At 41.9% G+C, this 18,055-nt stretch overlaps 1 protein-coding gene across 4 annotated transcripts in view; it reads left to right on the top strand.

Annotated features, from left to right (window-relative positions):
- The window catches only part of LOC101605746 (SAP domain containing ribonucleoprotein), a 70,877-nt gene extending 57,831 nt beyond the window's left edge, over positions 1-13,046 (top strand). For all 4 annotated transcript variants that reach the window (XM_045153687.1, XM_045153686.1, XM_045153688.1 and 1 more), the window contains 2 exons: positions 11,272-11,361; positions 12,650-13,046. In XM_045153687.1, coding sequence (XP_045009622.1) covers positions 11,272-11,361; positions 12,650-12,691 — 132 coding nt within the window. In that variant the 3' untranslated portion in view covers positions 12,692-13,046. The remainder of the gene's footprint in view (positions 1-11,271; positions 11,362-12,649) is intronic.
- Positions 13,047-18,055: the final 5,009 nt, after the last annotated feature.

Raw genomic sequence — 18,055 nt, 5'->3', positions numbered from 1 at the left:
GAGAAAAGCTATCAGTTGTCATTTATTATCTGAGTATGAAATTGGAAGCTCACTTAAACCTGGGGTGTCTCATAACCTTTACCTTAGGGCAGGCCAGGCTATGTGGTCATTAATTTTCCATTGCCCAAATGCCCCCAGGCTATGCTCCTTATCCTGCCTTCAGTCCCATGGCGTGAGGTTCAGGAAAGTGATTAGAAGGCTCCTCATCCTTCTTGCCTTATTATGTAAATTCTTTTGGAAAATCAGATTGGCCTGAGTACAGCTATCTGGATTTTTTTTGTTTGCAAAATATAACCATCTTTGTGCTGGGGTGTAGCTTAGCAGTAGAGCACTTGCCTAATACGTTTGAGGGTTCACTTCCTAGCACCAACCAACAAAACAACAAAACCAAGAAAAGGCTTCTGAGGGAAAAATTACAGTGCCTGAACGTCTCTGAAATACCTCTTTGCACCTAGCCTCATCTCCAGCTAGATCTTTTAAACTGGGATTTGTTCTCATGCATGTTAAGAGGAATGTTGGGTGAATGAGTTGTTCCACCAACTAGGAATAGTGTCTGGTTTCTTTATAGAAGAATGAGGACGCTTCTTGTTTGACTTCAGTGAATACCTTTGTGTTCTTGAGAATTTCATGAGTTCAGAATTTCTAAATGTGCCTGGGTTACATTTCAGGTCACTGTTTCATTTCTCTAGTCTTACTATGATCCAGAGTAGCACTAGTAATAAGACCTAAAATGGTAAATGCTTTGACATACAGCCCATGGGGTGCTAATTATGTCAAATTAGACTCCTTTTGTCAAAGCAAATAGCCCCAGCACCAGCAAGGAGCAATATTCTTCATTGTATTCAAGATAAAACTAGTAAGTTTTGAAAAATGTTCTTTTGAACGTGACTCTTGAAGACAAAAGTTGTGTTTGGAAATTTAACGAAATTATAACCCCCATTTATGTAGTGATATATTGTTGATCTGCTGGAACAAAGAGGCACTCGCTTTAAAAAACCTGTGATATTCAAAGTTAGACTGATCCAGGTTAGATGCAGCCCTTTAATCATAGCATTTAGGACACTGAGGTAGGAGGATCACTAAGAATTTGAGGTCAGCCTGGACTACAGCGTGACCTTGCTTCTAAACAAAACATAAAACCTATAATATTCAGCTGCCAATTGTTGCAGCTGATCTTCCACTTGAGACTTAGTTCCTGGCTATGATGACTATGCAGTGGAAACTGTTAAGACCTGAGACTTCCATCATGTAGCCCAGACTGGCCTCAAATTCATGGTGATTCTTATACTTCAGCCTCCTGAGTGCTGGGATTAAAGCACCAAGCCTAGCATCATTGAGATGTTTTAAAAATAATCACAGTGCCAGGCGTGGTGGTGCACGCCTTTAATCCCAGCACTCAGGAGGCACAGGTAGGAGGATCGCTGTGAGTTTGAGGCCACCCTGAGACTACATAGTGAGTTCCAGGTCAGCCTGGGCTAGAGTGAGACCCTACCCTGAGAAACCAAAAAAAAATATATATAAATAATCACATTTAGGGAAGATTAAGTTTGTAAGGAACTAGCAGCAACACTGTAACTATCATCATGCATTCTAAGCACCTGCCTCTAGTTCTCGTATTTGATCTTTTTTTTTTTTTAATTTTTTTATTATTTATTTATTTGAGAGCGACAGACACAGAGAGAAAGACAGATAGAGGGAGAGAGAGAGAATGGGCGCGCCAGGGCTTCCAGCCTCTGCAAATGAACTCCAGACACGTGCGCCCCCTTGTGCATCTGGCTAACGTGGGACCTGGGGAACCGAGCCTCAAACCGGGGTCCTTAGGCTTCACAGGCAAGCGCTTAACCGCTAAGCCATCTCTCCAGCCCTGATCTTTTTTGAGATTAGATGTTTCTCTCAACTCAATCCTTGTGGCCTCTTTTCTTTTGTCTCTCTCCCTTTCCTTTTCTCTGTCTTCTCATCTGTATCATGGATTGAACACAAGGCCTTGAGGAATGCACCCTAACCAGTGAGCTACATACCCCACCCCCTTTTAAAGTTTTGAGACAGGGTCTCAGAACATGTCATTCTCAAACTCACAGTCCTCCTGCCTCAGACTTCTTTTTTTTTAATTTAATTTAGTTTTTTAATTTTTAAATTTTAAAGATTTTTTTTTCTTTTATTATTATTTTAGAGTCAAAAGAGAGAGAGAAAGAGCGCACTGCAGAGCCAGGACCTCAGCCACTGATATTGTACACACCAGAAAATTGTGCCACCTAGTGGGCGTGTCTGACCTTGCACTTGCCTCACCTTTGTGTGTCTGGCTTATGTGGGATCTGGAGAGTCAAATATGGGTCCTTAGCCTTCTCAGGCAAGCACCTTAGCTGCTAAGCCATCTCTCCAGCTCCTTAAGGATTTTTTGCATTTACTTGTTTATTTATTTGCAAGGAGAGAAGTATAGAGAGAAGAGCTGCCTCAGACTTCTAAGTAGCTAGCATTCAAAGCCATTCACCATTGCACTTGACCTGACCTCTCTTTTCTAATATTTTATTTGTGTGTGTGTGTGTGTGTGTAGATAGATAGATAGATAGATAGATAGATAGATAGATAGATACATATTTTTTTGAGATAGGGTCTTGCTCTTGCCCACGCTCTCTTGGAATTCACTGTGTATTCTCAGGGTGGCCTTGAGCTCAAGGCAATCCTCCTAACTCTGCCTTCTGAGTGCTGAGATTAAAGTGTACACCACCATACCTGGCGAATAAAAATATTTTTAAAAAAATTTATTTGTGGGGGCTGGGCATGGTTGCACACGCCTTTAATCCCAGCACTCAGGAGGCAGAGGTAGGAGGATTGCTGAGAGTTTGAGGCCACTCTGAGACTACATAGTGAATTCCAGGCCAGCCTAAGCTAGAATGAGTCCCTAGTTCAAAAAACATATATATATAAAATTTGTGAGGCTGGAGAGATGGCTTAACGGTTAAGGTACTTAACTGTGAAGCCCAAGGACCCATGTTCGACTCTCCAGATCTCATGTTAGCCAGATGCACAATGGTGAGGCAAGAGCAAGGCCACACATGCTCACTATGTGGGTGGCATAAGCGTCTGGGGTTTAGTTGCAATGGCTGAGGACCTGGCACACCAATTCTCTCTTTCTCTCTGTGTGTCTCTCTAAAATAAAAATTTAAAAAGTTTTGTTTGTGCCAGGCATGGCTTTAATCCCAGCACTCCGGAGGCAGAGGTAGGAGGATCACCGTGAGTTTGAGGCCACCCTGAGACTACATAGTGAATTCCAGGTCAGCCTGGGCTAGAATAAGACCCTGACTTGAAAATTTAAAATATAATATATATATTTATTATTTTCCTTGTCCAGAAACAAGCCACGGGAGTATAGGGCTGGAGAAATGGCTCAGTGGTTAATGGTGCTTGCTTTCAATGCCTGATGGCCCCCATACTCACCCTCTCTCAAATAAAGCAATAAAAAAGGGGGAGCATTATTTCACTGTTTATAGTGATTCACAGAGTTCACAAGGTACTTATGAAAAGCACAACATTTAAAAAAATATTTTAAATATTTATTTGTTTATTTATTTAATACAGAGAGAGAAAGAGAGTGAGAAAGAGAATGGATGCACCAGGTCCTCCAGCCACTGCAAATGAGCTCAAGGATACATGGATCACCTTGTTCATCTGGCTTATATGGGTACTGGGAAATAGAACCTTGGTCCTTAGGCTTCACAGGCAAGTGCCTTAACCACTAAGTCATTTCTCCAGCCCAAGTACAACATTTTTTGGATCTGGGGACCAGAAAGAAAATTTCTCCACAGGTCTTTCTTGGTTTTTGAGGTAGGGGCTCATTCTGGCCTAGGTTGACCTGGAATTTACTATGTAGTCTCTGGGTGACCTTAAACCCACAGCAATCCTCCTACCTCTGCCTCCCGAGTGCTGGGATGAAAGGTGTGCGCCACCACACCTGGCTTCTCCACAGGTCGTGATAGTTCACTAATTCAGAAAACAATGTATTTATAGTAGCTCTATAGTGAATTTATCAGCCCCAAGAGATTAAGGGTCTTTATGTCTGTATTCTCATAGCTCAGAATGGTGCTTGACCTAATGAAGATACTCAGTTAATAATTTGAATGCCTACATACGAATTAATTTTATGATTAAATTTTTTATTGCAGTATTATTGAAAACGTTGATTTATGCATGGTGTGGTAGTTAGTATGTATCCATAATCCCAACACTCTTGAGATTGAAGCAAAAGGTTGTCAAAAAAAGTTGAAGCCAGACATGGTGGCATACTCCTTTAATCCCAGACTCAGGAGCAGAGGTTGGGGGGATCACTGTGAGTTGGAAGCCAGCCTGAGATGACAGAGTGAGTTATAGATCAGCCCAGCTAAGGCTAGAATAAGACTCTATCTTGGAAAAAACAAACGACAACAAAAAGAAATTATTTAAATTAATGGTTATATTAGTCAATGAAGGCAGTTCTTCAGGAGCCTAGAGGAATGATCTTTACTCAGTCTCAAGATATTCCTTTCTATAAATATCTGATTTTGCAGTCATTAACCATTAGGGTTAATAAAAGTTATTTAAACATGATAGGCTAGATTTTCAGGGACCCAGTAAGAGAAGATAGTTAATAGTGCTACACCGTTAGGTATCGCTTTGTCCTGTTACTACTCTGCTATGCCCAATATTTTTATTATTTAATTAATTTTTTATATTTTTAATCGGCAACAATCTGCTACATTTAAATTTTTTTTTAATTTTTATTTATTTGAGAGTGACAGACAGGCAGAGCCACTGCAAACGAACTCCAGATGCGCCGCCTTATGCATCGGGCTTACATGGGTCCTGGGGAATCTAGCCTTAAACCCAGGTCCTTAGGCTTCACAGGCAAGCACTTAACCGCTAAGCCATCTCTCCAGTCCTAATTAATTTTTTTTTTTGACAGCTTCCATAATTGTAGACAATAACCCATGGTAATTCCCTCCCTCCCCCCACTTTCCCTTCTGAAACTCTACTCTCCATCATACCCATTTCCCCTCTCTGTCAGTCTCTTTTATTTTGATGTCATCTATCCTCCTATTATGATGGTCTTGTGTAGGTAGTGTCAGGCACTGTGAGATCATGGATATCAAGGCTCACTGTGTCTGGAGGAGCATGTTGTAAGGAGTCCTACCCTTCTTTTGGCTCTTACATTCTTTCTGCCACCTTTTCCACAATGGACCCTGAACCTTGGAAGGTGTGATAAGAGAGATTTCAGTGCTGAGCACTCCTCTGTCACTTCTTCTCATCACCATGATGCCTTCTGAGTCATCCCAAGGTCACTGCCATCTGAAAAGAGAAGGTTCTCTAAACAAAAGTGAGAGTAGCATTAATATATGCGTATGAACATTAAGAGAAGTGCTTACCACATGTCCAATATTTTAATCCTGTTAAGTCTTCTGTCCAAGTACTCACTTCCCTTTCTGTCAAAAGTAGTTTCCTTGTTGCCCTATAATGGATCTGACACTTACCACCCTTTGGTGAGTCTGCCTTTTATGTAGAAGAGTGACTGGCATAGTTAGCTTCTTAATTTTTCAAACTTTAAGGACTAGAAGGAATTGGGCATTAAAAATAACACTTAGCTAGGGCATGGTGGTGCACGTCTTTAGACCCAGCAGAGGTAGAATTAGGAGGATTGCTGAGAGTTTGAGGCCACCCTGAGACTCCATAGTGCATTCCAGAACTGTGAATGGCGCATGTCTGTTATCGTAGCATAGGGGAGGCTGACGCAGGTGGATTGCCAGAAATTCAAGGCCATTTTGAGCTACAGAATGAGGTCCTGTCTCCAAACAATAATGATACCACCTAACATGTATTTAATACCTCGAATATGGTAGTTCTTATGTAGTTTTTTGTGATTTGTATCTGGGAACAACCTTGATCACATGGGTATTTGCCAAATATAAAAATGAAACAGGGGCTGGAGAGATGGCTTAGCGGTTAAGCGCTTGCCTGTGAAGCCTAAGGACCCCGGTTCGAGGCTCGGTTCCCCAGGTCCCACATTAGCCAGATGCACAAGGGGGCGCATGTGTCTGGAGTTCATTTGCAGAGGCTGGAAGCCCTGGCGTGCCCATTCTCTCTCTCTCCCTCTGTCTTTCTCTCTGTGTCTGTCGCTCTCAAATAAATAAATAAATTAATTAATTAAAAAAAATGAAACAGGGCTGGGAGTGGTGGCGCACAACTTTAATCCCAGCACTTTGGGGGCAAAGGTAGGAAGATCGACTGAGTTTGAGGCTGGGCTAGAGCAAGACCCTTAAACCCCCTCCCAAGAAAAGTTGACAGTCTTAATTTGTCACTGTCTTGTTACCCTTGTCTCACCCCCTTCCTTTTTGAGGCAGGGTCTCAGTATGTATGCAGTCCAGGGTGGCCTTGGATGTGTGACAGTTCTCTTTGTTGAGTCTTCTAAGCACTGCATGTCTAGCCACTGTACCAGATTTGTCCTCTTATTATGATTTTTTTAATATATGGGTGCAAATTACCTTCTGCACAATTCTTCCCACTTTATTTTATTTTGGTTTTTGGAGGTAGGGTCTTATTCTAGCTCAGACTGACCTGGAATTCACTATGTAGTCTCAGGCTTGCCTTACACGCCTTTAATCCCAGCACTTGGGAGTTAGAGGTAGGAGGATCAATGTGAGTTCAAGGCAAGCCTGAGACTACATAGTGAATTCCAAGTCAGCCTGGACTAGACCCTACCTCAAAAAAAAAAAAAAAAAAAAAAGTCCTATTCCCCATTTCAAAATAAAGAGCAAGGAAAAAGACTACCCTACCTATTTATTAGCTTGGAAGGTGCCTGTAATCCTAGCATTTGGAGGTGAAGGCAGGAAGATCAGGACTTCTAGGTCATTCAGTTATATATGAAGTGCAAGGCCAAAATCAAGAACAGTATTCCCTATAACTAGTAGCAAAAATATAATAGGACTTTCTGTTGCTGTTGTTGGAAGCCCTTTGTTTTAAAGTATAATTTATAAAAGAGAAAAGAAAGAGAATGGGTGCTGGAGGGATGGCTTAGCAGTTAAGGCATTTGCCTGCAAAGCCAAAGGCCCCAGGTTCAATTCTCCAGGACCTGCGTTAGTTAGATGCACAAGGGGCCACATGCATCTGGAGTTTGTTTGTAGAGGCTGGAGGGCCTGTCATGCCCATTCTCTCTCTCTCTCTCTCTCTCTCTCTCTCTCTCTCTCTCTCTCTCTCTCTCTCTCTCTCTCTCTCCCCCCCCCATCTTTCTCTTGTCAAATAAATAAATATTTCTTTTTTAAAGATTTTTATTTATTTATTTTGAGAGTGGCAGAGAGAGAAAGAGGCAGAGAGTGAGAGAGAGAATGGGCACGTCAGGGCTTCCAGCCACTGCAAACGAAGTCCAGACGTGTGCGCCCCCTTGTGCATCTGGCTAATGTGGGTCTTGGGGAATTGAGCCTCGAACCGGGGTCCTTAGGCTTCACAGGCAAGCGCTTAACCACTACGCCATCTCTCCAGCCCGCAAATAAATAAATATTTTTTAGAAAAGAGAATGGGTGCACTATTTATTTGTGATATAGAGAGGAAGGAAGGAAGAGGCAGATAGAGAATGGGAGCACTAGGGCCTCTAGCCATTGCAAACGAACTCCTAATGCATGCACCATCATCTTGTGTATTTGGTTTATGTGAGTACTGGGGAATCGAGCCTGGGTCTTTAGGCTGTGCAGGCAAGCAACTTTGCTGCCAACCATCTCCCCAACACTGCCCCTCCTTTTCCCTGGGATTTAAGCACTTTCTGTATTTGCTACTACTAGTAGTCCAAAAATCTGTGTTATAGTTAACCTTTTCATTGTGGCACAACTCACTGGACCAAAAGCAGCTTGAGGGAGGAAAGGTTTATTATGGCTTACAGTCTCAAGGGAAGCTTCATGACAGCAGGAAAACCATGGCATGAGCAGGGGCTGGACATCACCTTGCCACAGCAGGTGGACAATGGCAGCAAACACTGCACCAAACACTGGCAAGGAGGAGCTGGCCATAACACCCATAAATCCACCCCCCAAAACACACCATCAACAAGGTTCCAATTCCCAAATTGCCACCAGCTGGCGATCAAGCATTCAGAACACATAAGTTTATGGGGATATCAGAGTAAAACCACCACAACATGTTTATGTTAAATAAATAACACAGGTTGGGAAAAGTGGGTCCCCTACCTGCCATAGGAAGGATTGATTTTTGGGTCATGGGTCAGAGGATACAATCCATCATGAGGGGCAGAGCAAGGCTGTTGGGGTGGGTCCAGTGAGAGCTTCTGGTTGGTCACACTGCAGGGAAAGATTGGGAAAGCAGCAGGCTCAGATAGGAAACAGGCCAGGCTGTAATCCTACAAAGTGTGTTATTGAGTCTGGCGTGGTAACACATACCTTTAATCTCAGCAGAGGTAGGATGATCGTCTTGAGTTCAAGGACCGACCCCCTGAGGCCACATAGTGAATTCCAGGTCAGCCTGGGCTAGAGCGAGATCCTACCTCAAAAATAAAAATGTGTTCTTGTGTAAAGTGTTTTGGGTTCCAATTCTTCCTCTGCCATTTACTGTTTGTAAGACTTTGGGCAAGGTACTTAATCTTTCTAAGCCTCCATTTTCATACTATGAAAGAAATTTAGTACCTACTTATAAAATTACTATAAGAATTAAATATGTGTAAAGAACTCCACATTACCAAACACATAGAAAAGCACTTACGTTAATTACTCTACTACTGTTTCATCTTACTTTGTGATCAAGGATAAGAACACTTTTTCTTAGAACCTGGCTTAGCACTGTCAGTAGTTTAGATTAAATGACTTGAGTGTACGCTATAGATTTGCTGATGGTTATAATGAAAAAGGTGGAAAAATTCAATCAGCAGTGGTTGTTGTACTATCTTTTGATGAAATAACTAGGGTGTAGAATTCGTCACCGTTTTATAGTTGCCAAGCTTTAATTCCCTTCCTACTCTCTAGAAAGAAATATAGCAGTAAAAGGGAGAAAATAAATTGAATGAGTCAAAGACTGAGATAGTACTCAGCATGTGTGCCCATGCTTGGCAGTAGTTCAGGGTTTTAAAATAGCTATGAGAGAGTAACCAGCTCCAACTCACTGTAAGCTGAAATCTACTCAGCATTCTCCCCAGTTATATGGCAGATAGGAATCTTACGAATGCTTGGGCAACACTAATACTCAGAGCATCTCTCCTTTGAGACAATCCAGTAACTGCTCCTCTAACTTACCTTGCCTTATTTAAAGTCATTCACTACTGCTCAAAGGCTTGGATTTTGCTAGATAAGCAAACTTACAGCTCTTTCTGTAGCACATTTCTAGAAATAGGATGAAGAGCTTCTACCCACCTTTTCTTCTTCAGTAGTTACTCAGTGGAATATCATGTTTTCTTAGCAGTTCTGTGTCTCCAGTGTTCCTTTTTTTTTTTTAAATTAATTAATTAATTAATTTGAGAGCGACAGACACAGAGAGACAGATAGAGGGAGAGAGAGAGAATGGGCACGCTAGGGCTTCCAGCCTCTGCAAACGAACTCCAGACACGTGCGCCCCCTTGTGCATTTGGCTAATGTGGGACCTGGGGAACCGAGCCTCGAACCGGGGTCCTTAGGCTTTACAGGCAAGCGTTTAACCGCTAAGCCATCTCTCCAGTCCTTTTTTTTTTTTTTTTTTTTTAAGGCAGATTCTCACTGTAACCCAGGCTGGTCTACTTATTCTGTAGCCCAGGCTGGCTTGGAACTCATGGTGACCCACCTACTTCAACTTTCCCAGTGTTGAGATTAAAGATGTACACCAACATGTCTAGCTTGCTTGCTTTTTTATTTTTATTTTTTTTCTGAGGCAGAGTCTCATTCCAGCCCAGGCTGCCTGGAGTTCACTCTGTAGCTGCAGGCTAGCCTAAAACTTAGGGCAGTCCTCCTACCTGTGCCTCCCAGATTTAGGATTAAAGGTGTGTACCACCATCGATGGCCATGTCCAGCTTACTGCCAGTATTTCTTGACTAAAGAAATTTGTTCTGTGTGTTTCTTACTTCTTCTTCTTTGTTATGGGGGGCTATATTTTTGTTTTTGTTATATTAGTTTTATGAGACACAAGGTCTTGTTATGTAGCTCAGGCTGACCTGGAGCTCATAAAACTACCTGCCTCCTAAGTGTTGGCATTATACCCACCACAGTTCACCTCAATGCCTGGCATTTTTGCTATTTGTAGAGTAGTATTGGGGCCTTAACTTAAAATTTAAGGTTTTCTAGTCATGGTGGCGTACACCTTTAATCCCAGCATTCAGGAGGCAGAGGTTAGGAGGATCTCTGTGAGTTCAAGGCCACTCTGAGACTAGGTCTGGTCTGGGCTAGAGTGAGACCCTACTTCAAAAAACCAAACAAAATTTAAGTTTAGTCATTCTCAGTATAACATTGTGTATTACTGTATTAATAATACTTTAATATTTACTTGAGAGTGATAAAGAGGCAGATAGAGAGAATGGGTGCACCAGGGCTTTCTAGCTGCTGCAGTTGAACTCCAGATGCATGCACCACCTTGTGCATCTTATGTTCCATTCCTGGGGAATCAAACCTGGATCGTTTGGCATCACAGGCAAACACCTTAACTGCTAAGCCATCTCTTTGGCTCAATAACTGTTTTTGTTACTATAATAAAATACCTGAGGCTAAATAACTTGCTTAGTTCATAGTTTTAGGGACACAAAGTCCAAATAGCTTAGTGTCAAGGATCCCCCCTTTCTCCTGACTACATCACATCGTGACCAGTGACATGACAGGAGTATGGTAGGAAAAGAGATCATGTCTCCAAATAGTCAGCTAGAATACACAATTCAGAGGTTAGGTGTGCTTTTTAGAATAACTTGTTCTCACAATATATATAAGAATGATCTAAACCTTTATTTATTTATTATTTGCAAGCACAGAGAGAGAGGGAGAGAATGAGAGACAAATGGTCACAACAGAGCCTCCAGTCACTGCAAATAAGCTCCAGATGCATTTGCCACCTTGTGCATCTGGCTCTATATGGGTACTGGGCATTTGATCTGTCATGTTCAGGCTTCGCAAGCAAGCACCATTAATCACTGAGCCATCTCTCCAGCCCATTATTCAGTTTTTTATCTGCCTTTTGTGTTAGTGCGATCCTTGGTTCTTGGCTTGTATATTGTAACCAATGTATTACAATTTAATTCCTGTACATTTTGTAGAGACTAGCTTGTTTCAGCTATTTTTTGTTGTTCTGGAACAGTCAGAAGATGATGAGAAGTTGAAGAAAAGGAAGGAACGATTTGGGATAGTCACAAGTTCAGCTGGAACTGGAGCCACAGAGGACACAGAGGTACGTAGAATGCTTCAGAGTATTGATTTTTATTTGTTAATTTTTTGTGAGGTAGGGTCTTGCTCAAGACCAGGCTGAACTGGAATTGCTGTAGTCTCAGAATGGGCTTAAACTAAAGGTGATCTTCCTACCTCTGCCTCCTGAGTGCTGGGATTAAAGGTGTATGCCACCATGCACAGATATTTTTATTTTTTTAAGTTGATAGAAATTATGGGTGCACCAGGGTCTCCTGCCACTGTAGATGAACTCCAGATGCATGTTCCGTTGTGCATCTGCCTTTATGTGGGTACTGGTTAAGTGAAACCAGGCCATTGGGCTTTGCAAGCAAGTGCCTTTAGCCATTGAGACATCTATCTCTCCAGTCCCCTGGGTTTTAAAATATATACATATTTATTTTATTTGAGAGAGAGAATGGGCACACCAGGGCCTCCAGCCACTGCAAATGAATTCCAGATGCATGTGACACCTTGTGAGGCTGGTTTATGTAGGTATTGGAGAATCAAACCTGGATCATTATGCTTAACAGATGAGCACCTTAACCACTAAGCCATCTGTCCAGCCCCTGTTTTTTATTGTTTTGATGTAGGGTTTCACTCTAGCCCAGGTTGGCCTTGAACTCAGCTATCCTCCTACCTCTACCTCCCAAGTGCTGGGATTAAAGTCATATGCCACCATGCCTGGCAAGGTTCCATTTTTGCTGGGCAGTGGTTGAAGTGAGAATGTACATGAGCTTTTTTGTTTTGTTTTAAGTCACTTGCAAAAGGAAAAAAAGCTCCTGTGATACTGTGCTCTCTCCAAATTCTCCAAATGCTGTCTTCTTTTAGACTACAATAACAAGCTCTTTCCTGTACACACCATCCCTCCACTTTATCCTTTCGGCATTTGAACTGGCTTCTTTGGGTTGGAGGAGTGAGGTTCATCCTGACTGCATTCTTACCACCTCCACATGTAGTGTAGGTTAACCCTTTGTCCTCTAAAATCTCCTGTCTTCCTACAAATTAGAAGACCAAACCACCCTTCTTCGGGAAATCTTTCCAATTTCTGCCACTCTTGTCTTTTCAGTCTCTCCTTGCTGCCCTTAGCTTCTTTCCTTGCTACCTTCCTTTCTCACTAACCTTCCCCTAGATGTGGCTGGATAACTAGCCAATTCAGCAATGAAGTCTCTGGCTTAAAGCTTTGAACATGCCTTCTTGGACCTTGTGACAGTTCATGTGAGATTGTATTACAGTAGCCAGAAGCTTAGTCTATCATTGTTTCATGATTTTTTCTTTTTGTGCTTTCTTTATAGGCAAAGAAGAGGAAAAGAGCAGAGCGCTTTGGGATTGCATGATGAAAAGTTGTTGGTGTTTTCTGTTCTCCAGTGGTTTCCACTTCTGATTCTTCTTGGAGATATATATATATATATATATATACGCATATATATATATATCAATCACATACACATATACACATACATACATGCATACATACATACATACATACATATATATATATATATATATATGTATATGTGTATACCCCTAAATTCAGTTACGTGCTTATATCCTGCCTCGCAGTGAGAAAGCATGTACCTCAGGTTCATCCGTGAACTCCAGCAGCAGTTTGACTTTACTGATGTTCTACCTTTAAGGTTGTGTTTTTGTTTTTAATTATTTTGGTTGTTAATAAAAAAATAGAAAATAGAATATGTGTTTTATTAGTTGCTCCTTTGAGCTCTTGGAGCCAGATGAGACCAGAGATCAGGAGTGTCAGGGGCAAATATTAGGAGAAATTAGCCATGATTCCTTTACCCTATAAAAAGAACATAAGGAAAAGGATGGAGTCTACCTTTTAGCTTATTTATTCTATCTTCTTCGAAGAAGCCATGTTTCCCTGAATCTTTGATTTAGAATATTTAAGTGAGGGCTGGAGAGATGGCTTAGCCGTTAAGGCGTTGGCCTACAAGGCCAAAGGATCCTGCTTCGACTCTCCAGGACCCACGTAAGCCAGATGTACAAGGGCCACATGCGTCTGGAGTTCGTTTGCAGTGGCTGGAGGCCCTGGCGTGCCCATTTTTTTTTTTTCTCTCTCTCTCTCTCTGCCTCATTATCTCTCAAATAAATACATATTTTTTAAAAAAGAAGAAGGCGGCTAGAGATGGCTTAGCAGTTAAGAAGCTTGTCTGCAGCCGGGCGTGGTGGCACACGCCTTTAATGCCAGCATTGGGAGGCAGAGGTAGGAGGATCGCCGTGAGTTCGAGGCCACCCTGAGACTACATAGTGAATTCCAGGTCAGCCTGAGCCAAAGTGAGACCCTACCTTGCAAAACCAAAAAAAAAAAAAAAAAAAGAAGCTTGTCTGCGAAGCTTAAGGATTCAGGTTTGATACCCCAGAACACACGTAACCCAGATGCATGCATCTGGGGTTTATTTGCAATACCTAGATGTCCATTCTCTCTCTCTCTCAAATAAATAAATAGAATATTTAAGTGACTCAGTGGAGGTAAAATAGGGGAAACATAGGAGATGCAAGAGGAATAAATATCAGGGCTCTTGACTGTAGTGTACTTTGAGCTGATGAAGCTTTATTGGATAAAACAGGGTTCATAGAAGGAAGGCCCTGTTTCCCAGGATAAGCTGACATGGTACACTCTGATTCTAACACAAGTCTGGATGTGTGGACATTGTTGGTCATGCAGCTCAAGAAAATAGGTAGTCTGGATAATCAAATAAAAAGGCGTAGAGGGAATTGAAAACATGAGAGAGGGTGTCAGAGATGATAGTATTGTTGTCTAGATCATTTGGAATATAAACAGTGAATCTAGATGTTGGATTTTGTTTTATTTTTGAGGTAGACCCTCACTCTAGTCCAGGCTAACCTGAAATTCACTGTAAAGTCTCAGGGTGGCTTAGAACTCATGAAAACCCTTCTACCTCTGCCTCTCAAGTGCTGGGATTAAAGGCGTGTGCTGCCACCATGCCCAGTTTAGATGTTGGTTTTTGTCAGGGGCAGGAGCGGAGAGGGGCTTGGGGAGCGTTAAACACAGATCCATAGGCAAACGTCGTTCCATGGAGTTGTGTCCCCAGCCCTGCTTCTGCTCTAGTCAAGCTCCATGCTAGTTAGTCCTGTTTTGTTACGGAAGTGGACTGTTGTAGTTGTGGTGATAATGTTTCTTTATTATTATAAAAGTTCATTTTCCTTACTGAACCTCCCTACTGAGAAAAAGGTTTGGCTTCCCCTAGCAGGCACTCCAGATACATGCACTACTTTGAACTTCTGGCTTTACATGGATACTGGAAATTTGAACCTGGGATCAACCCAGGCCAGCAGACTTTTGCAAGCAAAGTGCCTTTAACCACGCAGCCATATTCCTAGGCCCATGGTTTGTTTAATCTTTATCATGTTAGGACTCTTACTGTCAGTCAACAGTGACACATACCTGTGATCCCACTACTCATGGGACATTTTGAGACCAGGCTGGGCTACAAAAAAAGAAAGAGAGAGAGAGGAAGAGAAAGAAAGAAAGAAAAAAAGAAAGAAGGAAAGCAGCAGCTTATTATTTCTGCAATTTTTGGTTGGTAAAGAAGGGCAGAAAAAGTGTTGTGGAGAGCTGATCCAAAGATTGCCCATTTGTTGTGCATTGTGTCCCCTTAGTGACTTGTGAACTGAACAAATGGGAAAGTTAGTTAAACTTTTGTCACCTCGTCAACCAAATAACCCATATGATTGGGACTTCTCATCAGCTCCCCTTTCTTTACTTCAAACTGATCTCCAGCAACCAAAGAGAATGTTTTTTGTTGTTGGTTTTTCGCCCAGGCTGACCTGGAACTCACTATGGAGTCTCAGGGTGGCCTCAAACTCAGAGACACCGCCCCCCAACCTCTGCCTCCTGAGTGTTGGTAAAGGCGTGAGCCACCATGCCCAGCAAGAATGTGTTTTATGACAGTTCAGTAAGGATCCCTACCTCAGAATTCTTTAAAAAGAGAGAGCCAGGCATGGTGGTGCATGCCTTTAATTCCAGCACTCAGGGGGCAGAGACCCTTGAAAAATAAAAATAAATAAATATAGAGCAGTGAAGTTCCTTCAGAAGTCTTCTTCACTTTCTAAATCCTCCACCACCTTCCATAGTCATATTCATCCTTACTACCTAGGATTCTGTTACCCTGATATTCTGTTCCTCTCTCTTTTTCTTTGTCTCACTATGTAGTGCAGGTGGCTCTGTAACTTGCAGCCATGTTGGGATTGTAGACTTGCATCTAAGATTCTCTTCAAGCCAAATCATCTTCACTCAGTTCACTTTCCCCAAATATTTTATTTTTATTTATTTTCAGCAAAGAGAGAAAGGAGAATGGGCACACCAGAACCTCTTGCCATTGCACAGGAACTCCAGATGCATGCACCACTTTGTGCATCTGGCTTTATGTGGGTACTGAACCTGGGTGAGCAGCCTTTATAAGCAAACTGTTAACCATCAAACCATCTTCCCAGCCACCAATATTTTGTTTTGATTAACCTTCTAAAAAAATCACACTTTTGCTAAAAGACTTTTAACAAACCCTCTTCCATGTGTTTTCATCACAGTCATTCCATACATACTTCACAGTATGAATAATTCAGGATGCCTGTGGTTTTGGTTTTTTTTTTTAACTAATTTAGTTAGGGCTTTTGTTTTTTTTTTTTTGAGGCAAGGTCTCACTCTAGCCCAGGCTGACCTTGAGTTTAAGTAATCCTCAGCCTGAGTCCTAAGATTATAGCTGTGAAGCCACCATAGGTGGTACTAATTTTGCCTTAACAAATAAGTCCCACTGTTTGTCCAGATGGGTGGGTCTAACTTGTGACCAGTGGGCTATATGGATCCTATGGTGGCTATGAATATGGCCCCAGCCTGTTTGTAGATGATGTTATCATGTTGCAGTGTCAAAAGTTCAGACACCTGTGAATCCAGGCTTTTTAAATTCTGTTATCTGGAACCCAAGTACTTTTTGTCCCCTAGTTTCTATCCTATAGCTGATCCAGCATACAGATGGCGTTAGCTTGACTCTGTCCAGTTTTTCCTTGTTCTGAAGTTATGACATCCCTACATACCTGGAAGCTCTTAATGTAAAAGCTGTGGTGGGAATTTTCTCTAGCTATAAATCTATACCTTTTTATGGTTTTCTAGAATAATTTTTTAAAAATATTTTTGGTTGTTTATTTTTATTTATTTGAGAGCGACAGAGAGAGAGAAAGAGGCAGAGAGAGAGAATGGGCGCGTCAGGGCCTCCAGCCACTGAAGACGAACTCCAGATGCATGCGCCCCCTTGTCCATCAAGCTAACGTGGGTCCTGGGGAATCGAGCCTCAAACCGGAGTCCTTAGGCTTCACAGGCAAGCACTTAACCACTAAGCCATCTCTCCAGCCCTGGGATAATTTTTTTGTTTTTTTGAAGTAGGGTCTCACTGCAGCCCAGGCTGACCTGGATTGGTCTCAGGCTTCCCTCGAACTCACAGCAATCCTCCTACCTCTGCCACCACGCCTGGTTTTCTAGGATAATTTTTGTCCTCCATACCGTAACTTTTTTTTTTCTTTTTTGGTTTTTCAAGATAGGGTCTCCCTCTAACCCATGCTGGCCTTGAACTCAGTGATCCTCCTATCTCAGCCTTCTGAGTGGTAGGATTAAAGGTGTGCACCACTATGCCTGGCCTAAAATTTTTCTGTGAGGCCTCTTAACAGGCAATGCTTATTTCTGTTTAGTGAAATCCTCCAGTGTATCCCTCTGTTTTAGACAAGATCTCTTGTAGCACAGGCTGGCTTTGAACCTGTTATATATCCAGGGGATGTTCTTGAACTCTTGATCTTCCTACCTCTACTTTGAGTGAGTGCCGGGATTCCAGGAATGTGACACATTAGATTCCATGTGGAACTAGGGATCAAATCCAGGGTTTTGTGCTTGCTAGGCAAGCACTTAGCCAATTAAGCTGCATCCTGGGCCATAACTTACTTGTTTCCATACTCTTGTTTTTCCTTCCAAATGGATTGATAATTAAAAACTTCACACTTCTGTAGACCCTTTGAACCCAAGGTCTTCCCCTGATATTCTCATTTTTTCCTCTGTTGTCTTTGTAGGTTTTCACCTCTCAGATCACTTCACAATAGAATAAACTAAATTAATGTTAATTGCCTAGGTTTAATTCCTTGTTCTACCATACTGGCTCTGAGACATATGGGGGGGGGGGTGTGAATTAATCTGACTTTTTCCAAACTTTTATCAAGGAACCACGTTATGAAAAGTTGCTGTGTATTATGTATTTAGTATAGTCTGCACCCTGCAGTTTGCATAGTCATTTAATAAATATTACCTCTTAAATTTACTGAATAAATTTAAGATTTATCATAATTGGATTTTTTTTTTTCCCTGAGAAGTTTCCAACTAGAGGATGAATGAATGAAGAAAATGTATGAATACACTGCCTCATGTGGCTGTTGGGGGCGGTGGCTGGAGATGAGGAAGAGTCCCAGTTGTTCCCTTAACCCTAGCTCATTGGCAAGAAAGCTGACTTGCCCTTTACATGCACAAACTGATCAAGAGTACACCGGAAGCCCTGGTTTAGGAAAAAGGAAGAGTTGGAAAGACATCCTAGTTTCTTCTGAATATCTTTTCAATACAGATGAGCAGGAGAAAACCCATTTTTGGCTCAGACCAAAAGTTAGGAACATAGGTAGATACAACAGTTCCT

Source organism: Jaculus jaculus, chromosome 6 (genome assembly GCF_020740685.1).
Source record: "Jaculus jaculus isolate mJacJac1 chromosome 6, mJacJac1.mat.Y.cur, whole genome shotgun sequence".
NCBI lineage: Eukaryota > Metazoa > Chordata > Mammalia > Rodentia > Dipodidae > Jaculus > Jaculus jaculus.
Note: the sequence above shows the minus strand (reverse complement) of the source record. Positions and strands in the feature narration are given on the sequence as shown.